The 17404-nt window shown below is 38.2% G+C and overlaps 2 protein-coding genes and 1 long non-coding RNA gene across 17 annotated transcripts in view; 2 read left to right on the top strand and 1 right to left on the bottom strand.

Moving 5' to 3' along the window:
• The window catches only part of LOC148738207 (uncharacterized), a 214876-nt gene that overhangs the window by 134852 nt on the left and 62620 nt on the right, over positions 1–17404 (bottom strand). The window lies entirely within an intron of this gene.
• Positions 2403–17404, top strand: part of LOC148738220 (uncharacterized) — a 30386-nt gene continuing 15384 nt past the window's right edge. For 2 of the 9 annotated variants that reach the window (XR_015996982.1, XM_088750140.1), the window contains exons 1-8: positions 2404–2570; positions 7482–7550; positions 7879–7929; positions 8146–8211; positions 9054–9122; positions 9435–9596; positions 10192–10269; positions 12552–12619. Coding sequence is in view for 7 of the 9 variants with exons in the window: in XM_088750140.1 (XP_088606266.1) it covers positions 7881–7929; positions 8146–8211; positions 9054–9122; positions 9435–9596; positions 10192–10269; positions 12552–12619 (492 nt within the window). In the remaining 2 variants the exon portion in view is untranslated. Of the gene's footprint in view, positions 2571–3859; positions 4008–7481; positions 7551–7778; positions 7930–8145; positions 8212–9053; positions 9123–9434; positions 9597–10191; positions 10293–12551; positions 12620–17404 lie in introns of those variants that run through there. The other 7 variants (XM_088750145.1, XM_088750144.1, XM_088750141.1 and 4 more) reach the window with 7 other exon arrangements.
• On the top strand, positions 12626–17343 carry LOC148738221 (uncharacterized). Its single transcript, XR_015997029.1, has 2 exons — positions 12626–15386; positions 15786–17343. It is a non-coding gene; the product is annotated as an uncharacterized LOC148738221 (long non-coding RNA).

Below are 17404 nucleotides of genomic sequence, written 5' to 3' on the forward strand. Positions count from 1 at the left end.
TTGGTTCCTTAAATTTCCTTGACAAATAAATTTAGTTTTTTAGACAACCCTAACAGAGAAAAATGGTTCCCCATTTTCTGTACATCAATAAGCCTCTCGTACAATTATGAATTACAGAGAGCTAATATCAACCATGCACCATCTTGTCCATTATATAACCAGACATTATGTTACCGAAGAGTCCCTCTATCTCTAGGGATCTCAGGGAAACACTACCTGAGGAAAAAATAAACACACAATAAAAATCAAATTGTTTAAACAAATATTGTTCTGTGACAGTGTTCTCCTTTTCACGTGGGTAACAAGCAACATTAACCACCTGTAGTATAGGGGAATCCTTGTTTACAATATTTGCCTCATTAGCATAAGCAATTCAGTTTCTGATGGAGCTCAAAATAATCAGTTCTGAGTATCGAAAGGTCAAAGTACGATTAACTCGGCCAATGAGTACAAGCCTGATGCATTGAATACTTTTTGTGCGACACGGGTTTAAAAACTCAAAATTTTACATAGAATGTATGAGCTCATTAGTGCTTTTGCCAGCCAGAAATTTTGCAGTTTTTGATGGACTATTTCTCCTGGAATATGACACTCAAAGAGCTACAAATTTCACCCTGTACTAAGGTTTTCTAGCTCTTTAGCTGCCTGAAGTCAATTTGTATCTAACATGCTTCCTTCTTTACGCAAAGCCATATGCAAATGAGCAAAAATGTAAACAATGACGTCAGCATGAATCCGCCTATTACCTCAGTTAGGAAAGAGTGAGAAATCTTGAAAATTCAACAAGTAAAAAGAAAAGTTTGCTTTATCAGTTTGAATTTTTTTTTTTTACCTGTCATAGTTAAAATGAGGGAAAACACTGTCCAATACACTTATTATACTATATATAGAGAAATATGATTTAATTATAATAATAGAGTCAAAGTAAATACTGAATATTAAACTTAGGAATTTCCTGACACAAAATCAAGGGCATTCTTTAAACAGATGTCACTCCTAACAATTATTATGTGAAGCAAAGATTGCAGTTAAAACCTAAATTGCTTCAATTAACCATCAAGATCACTTTAAGCTGTACATGAAAAAAGATGTCAACAATCATCACAAATTTTAAGGTTAAACAGGTTTCGAGGTTGAATAAAAACTCAAGGCAATTTATAATTTTTCTTAGTATGTAACATTTGGTACCCTTTTAGAAATATAGTTTAGCCCCCACTAATTTTAATCTTGCTGTTGGAGATTACCCTACTGCATCAGTCCGTTTTCCAATCTGTAACCTACTCCACATTCAAGCTTAACAACTGGATTATATGCTTTTAATTTCTAGGCATGGTAGAAATCTCTCCTGATCTAATTTTTAATTAGAAAAAGATAATGGATATGATGTATTTTGTCTAAGATCTGTTACAACAGTTGTGTACACAGTTATTTCCTTTAAAGACCATTACACATCACTCTTCATAAATTTTGATATATTTTGCGGTGCTGGTTAGACTGAACACAACCTCTACAAACAGGGCTCAACACTGATGGTAGGCAACTAACCACAGACTAGTAGAAATTCAGTTTTGGTTAGAAGCTTTTAATTTCCACTAGCCAGTTTAGCAAGTAAACAAACTGAAATTGTCGTAGATGTGATTCCTTTCGCCCTCTCGATAATTCAGTGATACAAACCGTTGGTGCAATTACAGATATTTGGAAGTATACGTATTTTTTCTTCTTTAGCAAAATCCTTCCTCGATAGTAATCAAAAGTAGGTGACTTTAGTCAGCAGCGAATTTAGACCACGTGACCAATCTATGACGCATGAAGCTGAAAAGGTCTAATATCTCATTGGCTAGCTTTAAGCGTTTCGCATGATGTACGATCCTCGCAGTAGAAAGCGCTATTTAAGCAATAGCGAAAACCAGACCTGAAAAAAATCAGGCCTGTACGGGACTCGAACCACTGACCTCTGCGATACTAGTGCAGCGCTCTACCAATTGAGCTAACAAGCCAATTGGGAACAGGCCAGGTCTGATTTTCGCTATTGCTTAAATAGCACTATCTACTGCGAGGATCGTACATCATGCGTATCTAATACCGCAGTTCAAAATATATGAACTTCACATGTTCATTGTATCTCATTTATCACTTTCACGGGTTTATTACGAATCAACTTAACGGCCTGTTCCCAATTGGCTTGTTAGCTCAATTGGTAGAGCGCTGCACTAGTATCGCAGAGGTCAGTGGTTCGAGTCCCGTACAGGCTTGCCTGATTTTTTTCAGGTCTGATTTTCGCTATTGCTTAAATAGCGCTATCTACTGCGAGGATCGTACATCAGGCGTATCTAATACCGCAGTTCAAAATATATGAACTTCATATATTCATTGTATCTCATTTAAGCGTTTCGTGACATAATAGTCTTCCGCTTTCAGTTTCTAAAAGTAGGGGTGATCCCCTAAAAATGTTGTAAAATTTCCCTTTTGACGTTCAAAATGTTCAAACGCCCTTCTGTCTGGGCGAGCATACTTCGATAACTGCACTTACGGTTGGTAAAGGGAAGTGAAAAGAACTCGGAAACGTCGAGGTAAGGTTTCGGTAGTCGTAGATGTGATTTCGCCCTCTCTATAACTCAGTGATACAAACCGTTGGTGCAATTTATATAAATGTTCGGAATTTTACGTATTCTTTTCTTCTTTAGCAAAATCCTTCTTCGTTTGAATTCAAAAGTAGGTGAATTTCGTCAGCTTACAGTATCATCGCGTCTATGAACGTTCTTTAGCAGTGTAATTTTGCCCAGAATGTTCTATTTCTCGGCGAAGAGACTGTCCGGCAAAATACGCAGTCGGCGAAGATGAGAAATTGGCTAGCGCTGCGTTAGGTTTATTCAGATCTACCTTCCCACTTTCAATTCAATCGGGCATAGACCTAGGCGATGAATTTACCGGAAAGAGAATTGAGCTAACATGTTTAGGGATCTATAGAAGATACATGGTCGCTTTACAGAGTAAAGTTATTATTTATTTTTATGTCGTTACATCCCATATTATCACTGGTAACACTGCAAACCACATGTTCATTTCACTTTTCTCTGCATGAATGGTTGGTTTGATTGTTTGCTCACATTCTGCAGTTTATTGTGGACATAACATCTGTCGGCCCATGAGTTTTGAAATATCTCGAGCACGATGGGATAGTTTACTCCAGGCGAAGTTATAAGCTCATCTCCTAACTATGCCTTACACGAAGAGGACACGAATGATATCATGTAACCCATGATGTCCACTGTGTCTGTTCTCCACTTTGTTTGCATTTAGTGATTCCCAAACATATTTGTAACTCCTGCATGTTTTTTAGATGACATAGAAGTGAGCACTTGACGAATTTTAAAAGTAAAAAGGTTGCTTTCAAAGACTTAAAAATCAGTCCAAGGTTTAACGAACAAAAAGAAAATGGCTGACCTCGTTGAAATCGCTACGAATCGTTAAAAACTACGCTGAACTGACAAAGAAACAGAAGTCCAAAGTAAAGCTGGGAAAGCTATACTTCGAGTTAAATCTTAACCTTATTTATTTTATTTCAATGCAAATGTTTCCTTTTAAAAGATCTACTTCCAGGCAAGTATACTTCGATAGCTGCACTGGGATATATCCAAAGTCTTGCACTTACGGTTGGTAAAATGACCGCGGCGGAAAAAACTTAAACCACTTTTCGCAATGTTTCTATTTGAGGTAAAAGAGCAGTAAGCAGTTCAACGGAATATTTATCTAATAATTATCGGCCTGAAATAACATTACATGACTAAAGGATTTCCGCTTCCAGTTTCTCAAAAGTAGGGGAACCCCCCTCACCTGAGAGGTCAAACCTTGCGTGCATCTGAGCGAGTTCATTTCGATAGTTGGAGTTGGATATTTCCATAGTCTTTCAAACGGAACCTTTGCTGTGGGTTTATTGCGTCAGATTTTCTCTTTTGACTTGTTGTTAACGCTGGTAACCGAAAGTAAAAGGACTCGGAAGAGCTGAGGTAAGATTTTGTTTGTAATAGATGTGATTCTTAAAATAATTTCGCCTTCCCGCCGAGTAACTCAGCGCCACAAACATAGGTTCAGATAAGCAAATTATTTCGATAGCTGTAGTTAGATGTTTCCAAGATCCTCTATATAGGACTGATGGACGAAACTTAAAAAGAAACGCCGTGGGTGAGATTTTGGCTGTAGTAGGACGAGTAGATTTGATTAGCTTGTCACTCCCGTTAACTCACTGACATATACATAGTTGCAGTTACAGATACTCGCAAATTCATAACATTACGTCGATTGACAAAACCCTTCTATGAACGAATCTATGAATTGCGGTGTTAAGTCAGCTAACGATGAAGGGTGGGCCACTCGAAAGAAAAAAATTTTTTATTGGAAAGAATATTGTACGGTAAAGAGTTGGGAACGTAGATCGCATTCGACAACGGTATTATGGTCAGGATAAGTTTTAATTTATGCAGGGTCAAGTTAATCGCAATCGTCTTTAGAGCGAAGAAAATCGCAAATGAAAAACAAATTTAGTTGTGTCTTTTGCCATCAGTCCTAACACATCAAACCTTGTGTTCATTGCACATGTACTTTGCATAACACTAGAATAAACAGGTATATAGGCGGGACAAAATTACTTTTTCGGGTTCCTGACCATTTACTCTTGCAGATAAAAACAGAAATTTGCGCGACTAGAAGTTGAAGAAATATTGCTTGGACACTTAACTTCTCAAGTTTAGAATCTACAAGTAAAGCTGGAAAAGCTATTCATTGAGTTCAATCTCAAACATTTATGCTCTGTCAATGCAAATGTTTTCTTTTTAAAATATTGTGTTGTGTAAAGCAAAGATGTGCTTGTAGTGTAGTTTGCAGTTTTGTCAATGGTTATCTTACGCATCAGTCGCTAAGCAGTCAAAGTGGACCGACACAAAAAAGGTTTTTGTATCCATAACGTAGTTTTGATGACGAAAATGTTCAGATGAGGCTTAATGACTTATCATGAAACAACTCCTTGCACTGAACTTATTTCTTGAGAGCACGGCATACACTTGGGCGTTATCGATTTTAGGAATTAGGGGAACCGAACACCTTCTGACATTCACCTTTCTTTATTAAATTGTGAAACATTTGCTGTCTGTAAATTCATTTTGTACAGTTTTTCTTCTTGTAACCTTGCCCATTTGTCTAGGAATTATAAACACCTTTTTGATGAGTTATTAACTCCGGATGGCAGCATCAGTCTGTAACTGTCAATCATGAACCAGCGCCTACTTGTAAACCAAATATGAATGAAATGGCCCATACAGAAACGTAAAGCTCTTTTCACAATGTTTCTATTTGAAGTAAAATTTTAGTAAGCAGTTCATGGGGGAATATTTACCTAACAATTATCCGGCTGGAAGAAGGTCACATGACGAAAGGATTTCCGCTTTTAGTTTCTAAATGTAGGGGAACCCCCTTAGTTGAGAGGTCAAACCTCGTCTGCGTCTGAGCGAGTTCATTTCGATAGCTGCAGTTGAATATTTCCATGGTCCTGCAAAACGGAAGTTTTGGTGTGTGTTTGTTGTAATGTATTATTCGGAAAAGAGTCGAGGACGTTGATTGCATTCAACAACTGTAATTCGGTAAGAATATATTTAAATTTATGCAGGGTCAAGTTAATCGCAATCGTCTATAGAGCGTGGGAAACCGCACATGAATAACAAATTTTGTTTAGTTCAGATCAAACCTTGAGTTCATTGCACCCTTAGGGCAGAGTTTAAAGAACACTGCCAGCTAAACCAAGTTAAAAAGTTTTCCTTTCCAGTCTCGCAAAAATGACAGTAGTAGTAGTACCTTTCTTCAAAATCGGTAAAAACTCTTCAGTAAAAACAAAAGCGTCCCAGGCTATCTATTTACAATATTACCTTGGTTAAAACTATTAACCATTCGAGCGAGGCCTTTTCACGAAACAAGGAACTGTTTTTACATTTTATTTAATAAGCAATAAGCTTACAAAAGAAAATTTTCAAAAATTTCTGATTTTTGTGAAGGAATGCGTGACGTTATGAGTTCTGGTCTCAGTTTCTAATGGAGGGGAACCCGCTTTTTCTCACTTTGGGGGAAATTTCCCTGTTAAGCTTGAGATGTTCAAACTTCCAGAGCGTTTGAGAAAGCACACTGTAGTGCCTGTAAATGGATCCTTTCAAGCGAGGTTACATGTCATATTCCCTTCTGTTAGGCTGTTATAAGAACACTTTTAAGTAACACATGGTTCAATACAAGGCGAGGATCTGGTTGCAGGGGAGGTGTTTATGGCCTTCGAACTCAGCTGATCTGAATACGTTGTTACAAATACCGCCACGAATCTATCGTTAAGTAATTCCAGTAACATGTCTTAAAATTTACCTAAGTTTTTGTCTGCAGTTTTCTTTAGGTATATATTCTTTTGCATTCTATATTCCGGCTTTGAGCCTTGCTAAGAAGATTTTTATAATGAATAGGTGACGTCGTCAGGTCTCCTTTAGGGTCTTATGAGCGAGGAGAGCCCCCAAGCCCCGAAGAATTTCGCTTTTACACTTGGAAGGTGAAAAATTCCGATGCGCCACTCTACCTACACTTTTAAAGCTGTAGCACAATGCAGAGGAGAGAAGTTAAAGAGTATTTCTTTTCAGTTTCATGGCAACTCGATCTCGATCTTTTTTCGATAGACCTTTGATACACGGGATGGCGTTACACGTCCCATAAAATCCTCTGCGCGAAAGCGGCTAACAAGTGAACCTTTCCTATTAAGAATCTTTCAGAAAGCGAATCTTGGAATCTTTTTCCTTTTCTGGTTAAAAATCAATCTGTCGTGCCCAGGTTAGAGCTTAAACTCAAAATTTAATTTGACGAACTCTTAGTACAATTGAAAGTATTTGTGAAACGTTCCCCACATTTAAAAATTACTGGTGCACGTGCGTTATCCATTGGAGCCATAAAATCAGTTACTTTATTGAGAATATATTAAAATCATATGTGTGCACTGCAGTTTTAAGTACTGTATATTTAAGCGATCCTCGCAGTAATGAACGCTACTTAGCAGCACCAAAAATAGGGCCTGAAAATGCAGGCCTGCACGGGATTTGAACCCATGACTTCAGTGATACCAATGCAGTACCCTACCAACTGAGCTAACAAGTCAACTGGAAGCTGGTCGTTATGTTGGTTCCTATGAAACTCGTGAAGTGATGAGTCAATAACTGAGAATATATGAAACTCATATATGTGCACTGCGGTTTTCAGAAATGTATATGAAAGCAATCCTCGCAGTTAGGAATATTGGAATTTTTCACGAGCCGTACAGGCCTGATTCTTCTTTTCAGGAAAATGTTTTGGTATCTTAAACATGATTGAATCTTGGGCTGTTATAATCATATTTGTCAACCGTTGGTCAGATTGTGGCTGATTGGTGTTGCTGTTAAGCACTAAGAGAGCGTGTGCCTTTTCTATAGGTTGACAAGTCATGTAACTCTTCTAGCGCTAAGTCGCCAAGTGGGTTCTGTTTACGCCCAATAAGAGAGGTAAGTTGTGGCTCATACTCCATGTTACCAGGTTAGATAAATGACAATAGTCTTAATTCCCCAAATGCACTCCCTGAGTTTTCTTTCTCTGGGAATCTCATTTTCCATGAAAGCCTTGAAGTTTCTTTGAGAACCTATTGTGGCATCCTCAACTGTCTTATTTGTTAATTAAGATATACTCTCTGAAACTAATCAGATATAAATATTAAAATTTGGATTTCTTTTTAGGATAGCCCCAGATTATTCTTGGTATCAGCGTAGTATATCCAACTGAGGAGGATCGAGCCAGTAGTTGATAATACAAAGTTAAAATTTGGTTCTTTTGCAGCAATGGCGGAAGGTGGTCATGTGAACATTAATGATGGGAAATCTACAGACGGTAAGAGAGAAAACAGATTACAATTGATTGTTTTTTTTTTTTTTTAAAGTTTCCTAAAATTATCATTTCCAGATTGTAGCTTGAGATAAACAGTGTTGGACGGTTTCGCTAAAGCATGATGAAAAATGAAAGTAGAATCACTTGGGAAATACTCATTGAATTTCTTGTTTGTTGAACTGTAAAGGTTTTAACATGAACGTAATGCTTTGTTTCTAGCCACAGAGAAACGTAAGGTCAGATCTGGTGACTTGAAAATAAATTTAGCAGATGATTTTCAGGCAGGTACGGAAACTAGACTTATTTGTATGATTAATTGCCTTGTTACAGTGTCGAGTTCTCAAACCGAAAGCAAATTTATTTCCACGCCAAATTTGTAGTAGTGAGAGAATACTTTAGAAGTAGTAACCAACTGCTGATAACTTCTAAGGAGGTTTGTTTTTGCGAGTGTGCGGAAGATTGAATTCAATCCCTTTCAGCTTATAAAGAGTGCTGTTTATCCTCTTCTTGCCCTCGGGCGCATAAAGTCATGCACAAGGAACCACCAGTGCGAACGTTTTTCGCTCTTTTCCTCAGTGCCTCTCACCAAGTTATTGCCACCGTCTGCATCTCCTTTTCTATATTCCCTACCTAGTTCTCTTGTTTTTCCTTTCACTCCCGTCTTGATTGGATTCCAGTATATTTTGTTGAAAAGATCGATTTGAATATGGGATGTCTGCTTAATAAAATAGCTAGTCGGTTCCGTGGCACAGGACTAGAAATCATTATTATTCAGCGTACCTTTTAAAAAAATACTATTTCTCCGCAAACTACATTTTAGTTATAGCATCGATGAAAAAAGATGTGTGAAACACTTAAGATAGAGTTTGACCACTTTTCCACTGAACACCTGGATTTACGTTGGTTTAAATCCTCTTGCCAATGCTATTCAATGTTGGAAAAACGTTCCATCGTATTTGGTGTGCCATCGAATGAAAATGGCAAAGTTGGTTTTGAAACTGTTGGTTGAAACAAAGTTCACCTTAACCTTGTTCTAAAACGTTGCACCACAGAGCCTATAGATATTTAGCTAAGATATTATGGCTAAAATGTATGATAACCTCGATATTTGACTGAATATTTCTCAGAAGCAATAGACGTTCAGGCTGAGTTACCGTCAGACAGTACATCACAATTTGATGATGCTAATTTAAAAGGTAAGAATGATAAACAGAATATATACAACATACTCAGTATGGTGCCCAAATAGCCAAATTAATTAGAATTCCACATCCTCATCACCCTCATTATCAAAGGGAGATGCTAAGGGACTTGGACCGACTAACGATCATTTAACAGGAAAGGCGTAGAACACTTTGTTTGTCAAAAACACAACTTTAACTTTTGAAAACTCGGTCAAACTACAACTCTCCAAACTACATTAATGAACTGTATATCTCGAAAAGATAGCTTTTGCATCCATCTTGAACTATGATGTGTATTATAGATGTTTGCTGCTTTTCTGTTAGCGATAGCAGAGGTTTACTTGAAGGAAGGTGATAACGAGTACAGCAAAGGAGAGGCCGACAACGCGGTACACTTCTATACGGCGGGACTGCAAGGGAATTGCAAAGACATCAAAGTCAACGCTGTGCTCTATAGCAACAGGGCAGCAGCTCATTTGCTTTTGGGTAAGAATTGATCATTCGTTCCTAATATACCAGACCTGCATTCACAAGGATTCAATACAATAGGTTACAGTTCCGGTTGTGTGCGTGAAGGAACGCGTTTGTTTCTTTGCGAGTCGAATTACGCAGCCTCAATAAAGATAACATGATGGGAAACCTAACCAATTTAGGGAGTAGTGCCAGAGGAAGTATAAGTCAGACAGGTCCGATGGATGTGATTGGGAGGTAAGTTTAGTAAAGTACTGACTTACACAAGTCCATTGCATGGCCCTGTCACCAGCTTCACGCTTACTGGCCGTACTGCCCCAATCAATTAGTATACCGCTGGACTAACAGATAGTGTGTCGCATACCCGTTATAACCAATGGTAGGAGGTGAGCCTTTAACTATTGGATCAAAACAAACGGCCAACATGATATACGTAGGCAAACTGTTCGGAACTCGCATCACATCCTCCCGTAAGATAAAGTCAGGTAATAAAAATTTATCGCCGACTTGGCAAGCTTGGTGTGTCCAATGAGCGATGTGGAAATGATTATGCCCGTTCCAAAGGATAGAGGATTGTACTTAACGTACTCACTCGAGAATATTTTCTTAGGTAATTATCAAGAAGCATTGGATGATGCAACAGTTTCCGTTCAGTTGGAACCAACTTTTATTAAAGCCATAGAAACCGGTAAGTTCTTTGCATTTCCTAAGGTATTCAGAAGTTTTTTTCGTTTTTATTATCTATTACTTATGACTGTGGGGTTGTACTACAAGCCAAGTGACCATGCAGGCAAAAAGTTAGTGCTAAGAGTCAACATTGTCTTATTAAACCGTTAAACAATCCAATTGTATTGGTTTCAATTTCAACTTTAATTGTGATGGACCCCTTTGAGTCTATAGGTAATCACATGATTACGAGAAAAATTTGGGATAAATCTGCGCGAGTAAATTTTTCAAAGGCTAACAAAGCCCGTAGGGCGCGTGGAGTTTGTAGTCTTCAAAAAATTCACGAGTGCTGGTTAATCACAAACGGTTTATATGGAAACATGATGCCAACAATCACTGTGCTGAACATCATCGAGTTACGAGCCACACTATAAGCTGGGACTCTGGGCGGTGCTTAACCTACCGCACTAACCACTTTCAACGTCTGACTTTGGAAAGCTGGTTTACTAACTTAGCACAGACTCCCCGCAACAGGTATCAGCTACTACTGACACCATACAAACAAGTCATTCACGAAATTAGCATTACAAACGAACTGAACAGAACTACCTAGCTTTACCGACGGATCGAAACAGACCAATCAGGACCGACTTAGGCAACTTGAGTCTTACAGCCAAGAACATCACGGCAAAACTGAGCATTCATTGAACACGAACTGGACCAAGTACATTCTACTAACAAGAAATTTTCACTTGACTCTGATGATAACTTCCGCACAGGTTGTTGAAACGTCAGTCACCACCACCGACAAGTCCTTCTCAGGACGATCGCACTATACTTTCACTGAAATTCCAACGTGACCCAATTTTTACCCAATATTTCCCGCTGTTATATAAAGTTTTTTCCTTTTCCGAGTATCGTATTAGTTCTACATTCGCACTCGATACACAGTTGAGTTCTCTCCATTTGGGATCTCTGGCTTATAGTCACTTGCGATCTATGTATTCAGTACTTGCTGTGACACTACGAAAGACGATAGACATCTCAAATAATTTCCATGTCGCCGACGTGTGTTTTAACTACGAAAAAAACAAAAGTTTTCTTTGCAGAAATATCTAAATAGGTGTGATCTGCACATTATAGAAACTATGAGCAAAAATTTCTCGTCTTGGAAGAGGGAGCATAACCATTTTATCGTTTGAAAATGGTGAAATGCGACATACGATACCCTGAGTTTAAGGCGTTTTTAGTGTCAAAATTCAAAACCTCGTGTCAGACTTGCTATTTTTTATTCAAACTTCTTGTTTGACAATTCAGATACGCTATTTGTTTACTGAAACATCCATTGTTTCAATTCAAAGCAATATTTCTTCGATTCAGTAATGCTGTTTTTGGGGTGACCCTATTCGATGAAATGAGGGAATGGGCATCTTCTGAACGTCTGATATCCTAAAATATGGAATGACGGAATATCCTATAAAAATGCAATGACAGAATATCCTAAAACGCGGAATGCCCTGTTTTATAAAACAAAGTCTCGCTAAAATGGAATTGCAATGAAATAAGTAACAGGCAAAATCAAAAGAATTGTGGTTTAATAATTATTGGAGTCCAGAAGATAGAGAAACCGTGAGGTTTTTGAGCAAGTCCCTTGAAATTATAATTACCATTTGTATCATTGTTATTCCTTTTTATATGATTATTTGTTACCATTTGATTATTGTTTCAATGTCAATTAGTCACTACATTCTTAAATTGGCTTTCTCATTTGGAACAGGGTACTTGTGGGATGCAAAAGGTGTTCTGTTTTGCATGTGAACCACATTACCTTCTATCACTATTATACAATCTCCATTTCTGTTTCTATTTCTATTTCTATAAAAATATGTTGTATCAGTAGCCACATGCAGTCTCAGACTGCCTAGTTTTCACTCAATATCGACGTTCTCTACTGTTTGGGTTTGACTGACGTGTTGTCGGCCATTGAGCATGCTGAAAGTTTTAACCGTAAATATTAATCAAGAAATCCTTATAGTCAGGTGTGTTTTAACGTTCAAGTTGTAAGTACTGATAGTGTCATCAAAAGACTAGTCCGGTCTTTGTTACATTTCTTTACCGGCGTGTATTTCCTACTCGGTCTGGAGTCTTAATTTTATTTTGACCACTTTCATAATTAGAGAGTACCGTAGTTGACTATAAAAGTACAACTTATGAGTGTTTTTTAGTATATGCAATGGGTAGAATAATAATCATTAATTATTAACTACAATTATAATTGTAAATATCCAATTTCCTCTTTTTAAGGGGCCAGTGCATGTGTCCAGCTTCACTTCTATCAAGAAGCCATCGACTGGTGCCAGAAAGGATTGACAGTATCCTTTGACGAATTAGTAATTAACAGTTATTCCACGAGCGCGCGTTGGATATAAGATGATAGATAGCTAAACAGGTGCGTAGCGCCGAGTTGGCTATAATCATCTCTTATCCAACAAGCGCGAGTGGAATAGTTGTTTTATTAAGAACATTAAATTAAATTATTAGATTTTATTAAATTTTTAGCTTCCTTTTAATTTTAAGCTGAGACGTACGCTTCCCATATTTGTAGATTATGGTATATTGGCTGATATACCATAATGGCTAAGCCAATAAAAAGTCTTGAATTGCATTATCCAAAGATCAAGTTTTTAATAAAAGGTCATATTGCAGATGGAGATTTACTCAGTTACCTGAGTCAAAAAGTGTAAAGTAGACGTTTCGCATATGATGTTGAATGCGATGAGTATAAAGACGCAGGTTATACAGTAACTTGTAATTTAGACGGTATACATGTCCGACAACATATTCCGCTTGAGTGTCATTGTCAGAGAAAACCCAGCAATGCCAAAAGATGGGGGTTGGCCGATTTTCCTGAAACTCGCAGCATTTAAAACCAATCTGATAAGATTGAGATTCGTGGTATTTAGACAAATGTCAAGTTTTTCACTCCCGAGATTGACCACCTCTCCACTTTTGCCCCAGGGGCCCCCTAAAATCACTCGAAAAAGGTCAACTTGGGAGTGTTATAAATGAATCTTCCCAACACATCTGGTATGCAGTACTTTTCTTTTTTTAAGCTTATCTACCACATTTTAACATGATGGGTGTTTTAAAACAAATTTTAAGTCAAATGACTGTTTTTCCAAAGCTTTGTAATCTTGGCAGGTAGCTTGTGCCTAGCCACATAACGGATTTCTGGGATTTTGAAATCATTTTTTTTTCAAAATTGCGGTTATTTCTTTTTTTGATTCTGTACCATTTCATAACAATCCGTACCCTTTTTTATCATTAAAAATAATTTATTGATAGGCACAAGAGACTCCTTTGACACAATTTCTGTTTAAAAATGTCCAAAATCGCTTTTTAATTTTTCCCCGCGAAATTAAATTACGCGGAAACTGTACACAATAAATGACATTGCAGCATGCAAGCACTTTTTTCCGGTAATGTAAAGTATCATATGATCAATATCTAATTCGTATAAATAAACCGAAATATCATCCAAAGTTGTATGACACAGACGTATCCCAATTCACGATTTAGGTCCTTTTCACTTAACTCCTTGCGCCATTTCTTTTGTTAAAGAAATGGAACAATCTTGTCTTCGTTACATAGAGTGTACTAAATCACGTAAACATGCTGCACTGAAAACCAGTTAGAAAGACGTTAGGCAATGTGCACTTTTAAAAATTAGTGTTTTTAGTAGTCATATCGTTCTCAAGTGACCCTATTACAAAATGAAATGGGAAAAATGTCCTAGAACAGTTATAAACTGTATATGGATACGTCGATCGCGGATGTCAACACTCAACTACTTCTAAGTACCAGTTATACAAATTTAACATGCTTATTTTTGATATGAGCGAGACTTAGCGTAAGCATTAATGGCTCGGTGTAGGCCCGTTTTCTTGAATAGCTACCGGCTGTTTGCAGCTCTAACGCCGTGCAGGTCTCTCTCAACTGTTCTACCTTCAGCGAACTGAGCTTTCCGGCGTGCAAAAGTGCGCAAACGTTTACTGCTTCGAGCTGAATAGGGTGTTCAGAACTTTCCATATCCTTGTGCACTTCTTGGCGTATCGCCTGAATAGAGTCCTCTGATTGAAGGGCTTCAAGGTCTTCATCTGCAAACTCTTCCTCTTGGTTCTCATCAGGCAGCCTTTCGCGCTGTATCGCGGACGTTCGTGAAAAAAAGTTGCTTATTTGTTGGGCGGTCCTTCATTCCTCCAGCTTAAATTGTAGCTTTCCACTACCATTCCTAACACAGTTCATCTCTCTGGCCACTTGAGCTGGATCGGCCTTTTGCCCCACAGCAGCACCTTGGCTGAATTTCTGTATAAGAAAGATCTTTACTTTCTCTTGCATTCTTGGAACCCTCTTAGTCGTTTTCAGAGCCCAGCCCTCACTCCGACATTCCATGGTTTTTGAAAGTCCTGCTTTCTCAAAATCAATGCGTTGTGTTTCCCCTATCGCCACATGTACCTCTGTAACTCGGCTGGCCTACTTCTTTCTTGCTGTGTCCTAAACTGACTCACAATCAGCTGCACACACATGTTTTCCGGTGTCCATGTGGACCCCCGCCTCCTGCTGAGTCTTGAATGTCAGCACACAGATGCTCTCATAGCAAAAAAAGATTTCGCCTCTTAGAGTTGGCGTATGGCTTACCGAACCAAGGTTGGTGCTACGTGGACTAAACTCCTTCAGAACTTTCGAACCAGTTTCGCCCTGTGAAATAACCTCTAAGTAACTATAAGACAAAAATCTGCCAGGCCCATCGTTGAATGCTCGCTAAACGCGTATTCCTTTCTTCTTAAAATAAAAGTTAGTTAGGAGATTGATGCCTTGTATTTTGTTAGCAGTACTTTCTTTGGTGGGGTCTACTTGAACAACAGCTGCCCTGACTCCTTTTACCCCTCCATTCGACTCGAGCGCCGTCTTCATGTCTTCTGCAGTGATGACCCATCGTCGTACATGTGCCTTCATTTGTGCCGTCTTTCGATCTCAAATGTCTTTTCCTGACGAAGGCTCTGAGGAATTATAACGCAGTACCTTTACACTGGTTCATTGACTAATGAGTGGAAAACTGAGAAAAAGAAATCCGCTATGGTAACAACCTGCCGAACGAATAATCAATGATGTGTCGAAAGTTAAATCCAGTTAATAGTAGCGTATAACTTATGTGTTCTTCTATTTATTGTCATGTGTTTCTGTTTCTGTATTTTATCTCATACTGTCATTTCTGCTTTACTGATTTAATATCTAATTTCTGTTTCTTGTATATTTATTGAATCGTTTGTTGAGCCGAATTTTATTTTAGATGTCTTAGCGTCCACACACTACCCGCCGAGACTAGCTCTGCTATTTGTGGGTAGTGCGTCATTATGCCAAGTGTCATGTCATGTCCTGTCTGATTACAATAAAATACAATACAATATAATACAATACCTGCGTTATCAGATCTCAGATAGGCATTCTCAATTTGGGGTGACTCTTCACGGTTTTCAGGAGATGTTCTATAATAGAGGATACAGCGAAGCTGTTCTGCGTGCAGTTATCAAAGATATGAACAAAGCATTCAACTTGAAATGTCTGCACCTGCTTCGTGATCAGAGCGTTCACAAGCCAACGGCGGTCTCTTTTTCCGAAGAACTCACCCATCCGCTCTCTGTAACGTTGTGGGAAGTATTTCATGGCCCAGTCCATCACGACTAAACATAATTTCAAATCAAGCTGATGAAGAACATATTGTTTTCCCTCTTCTTGTTTTACAGTGCGAAGCAAATGCGTCTTCCAATCCCGGATAGACATCATGCATAGTTCGCATTCGTGGCTTAACTGCCATCTCTGCCCTTTTGAAATTTTAACACGGTTTATCTCAGATTCAATTTCCTTGAAAAGTTCCTCAAAGGACTCGCATTTCTCACAGTTGATGTCATGTTCGTGCTCATATGTACCCTGCCAGTTGGTGTGACTTGGGTCACTCAGTGCATATTTATTGCGGTGATCAGCACAGGTTTCCTCTCGGCCAACGTGAGAATGGTGTTGTTTAGTATCTGCCTTTTCATTTGCTGTTCTTCAATTTCATCAAACAATATGCTGATTTCCGCCTCTGGAACGCTTTGTTGGGATGACTGGGACGTTGTCGTACAACGCTCTTCCACATCATCTGATGTTAACAAAACGTACTTATCTTCTTCCTGAGGTGGCTGTGCAAAGACATCTGCTTCAACAGCTGGCCCAACTACAGACTAAAATTTAAAAACAAAAGGGATATTTACTATAATTGAATTGTTTCTTTATTTTGTGACGAGGTTCCTGTGGATGTAAGGATACAGAAAACCCGCTGTCAATAAACTGAATCTTCCAAAATGTATATTTCTGTTATCCAAACTGACTCCTCAGTCCTTTAATAGTTCGGCTGATAACAGAAAAGTATGCAAGATGAAGGAGTGAAAGCTGTCTCGGTTCTACCGATCCCAGCATGCATTTTATGCTTTATTATCTTTCAGCTATATATCGTGGGCAGGTAAAATAGCCTTTTGAGTGTCGCTTGACCTGTTGGCAGTTTCTTCATCGCGCAGTCGGTAATGCTTTCCTCGACATTAGCTAAAACAAAAAATGTCACAAAACATAAGATCTCGGCAGAATTTATTTCATCCAGTTGACGTATATAGTACATGTACATAAAGGGAGCTTAGTTGACAATAAAAGAAATATATTTTGTATTCTCAGTTTTTCCACTTTAGGTATGATTTGTTCACTCCTCTACTGGTTACAGGGTTTTCAGTCCGATTTTTACTGTACTTAAGGAGACTTTTACATCTGTTTCCTTTTAGCTACAGAAATGGTGCATTAATTTAGCATGTCACAGTAACCAAAATTTAACTACCGTATGTATCTAAAGGTGACCCAGTTTTACCTTTAAAGTTCTTCTTTTTAATGATTTGAAATAAACGTAAAGTTTGATTGAAGTTTAACTCTGGGTATCTTAATCCTCAAGATCACAGAATGCATCGGAAGTAAACAAATTGAAGAAAGGGAAAAAAAAAAAAAAAAAAAAGAATCACTGATAGCAAAAACGAAAAGAAGGCCGGACTTTATCTTTGTAGTATGAGTATTATCCA

The sequence above is a fragment of the Stylophora pistillata genome, chromosome 2, assembly GCF_964205215.1.
Source record: "Stylophora pistillata chromosome 2, jaStyPist1.2, whole genome shotgun sequence".
Lineage (NCBI taxonomy): Eukaryota > Metazoa > Cnidaria > Anthozoa > Scleractinia > Pocilloporidae > Stylophora > Stylophora pistillata.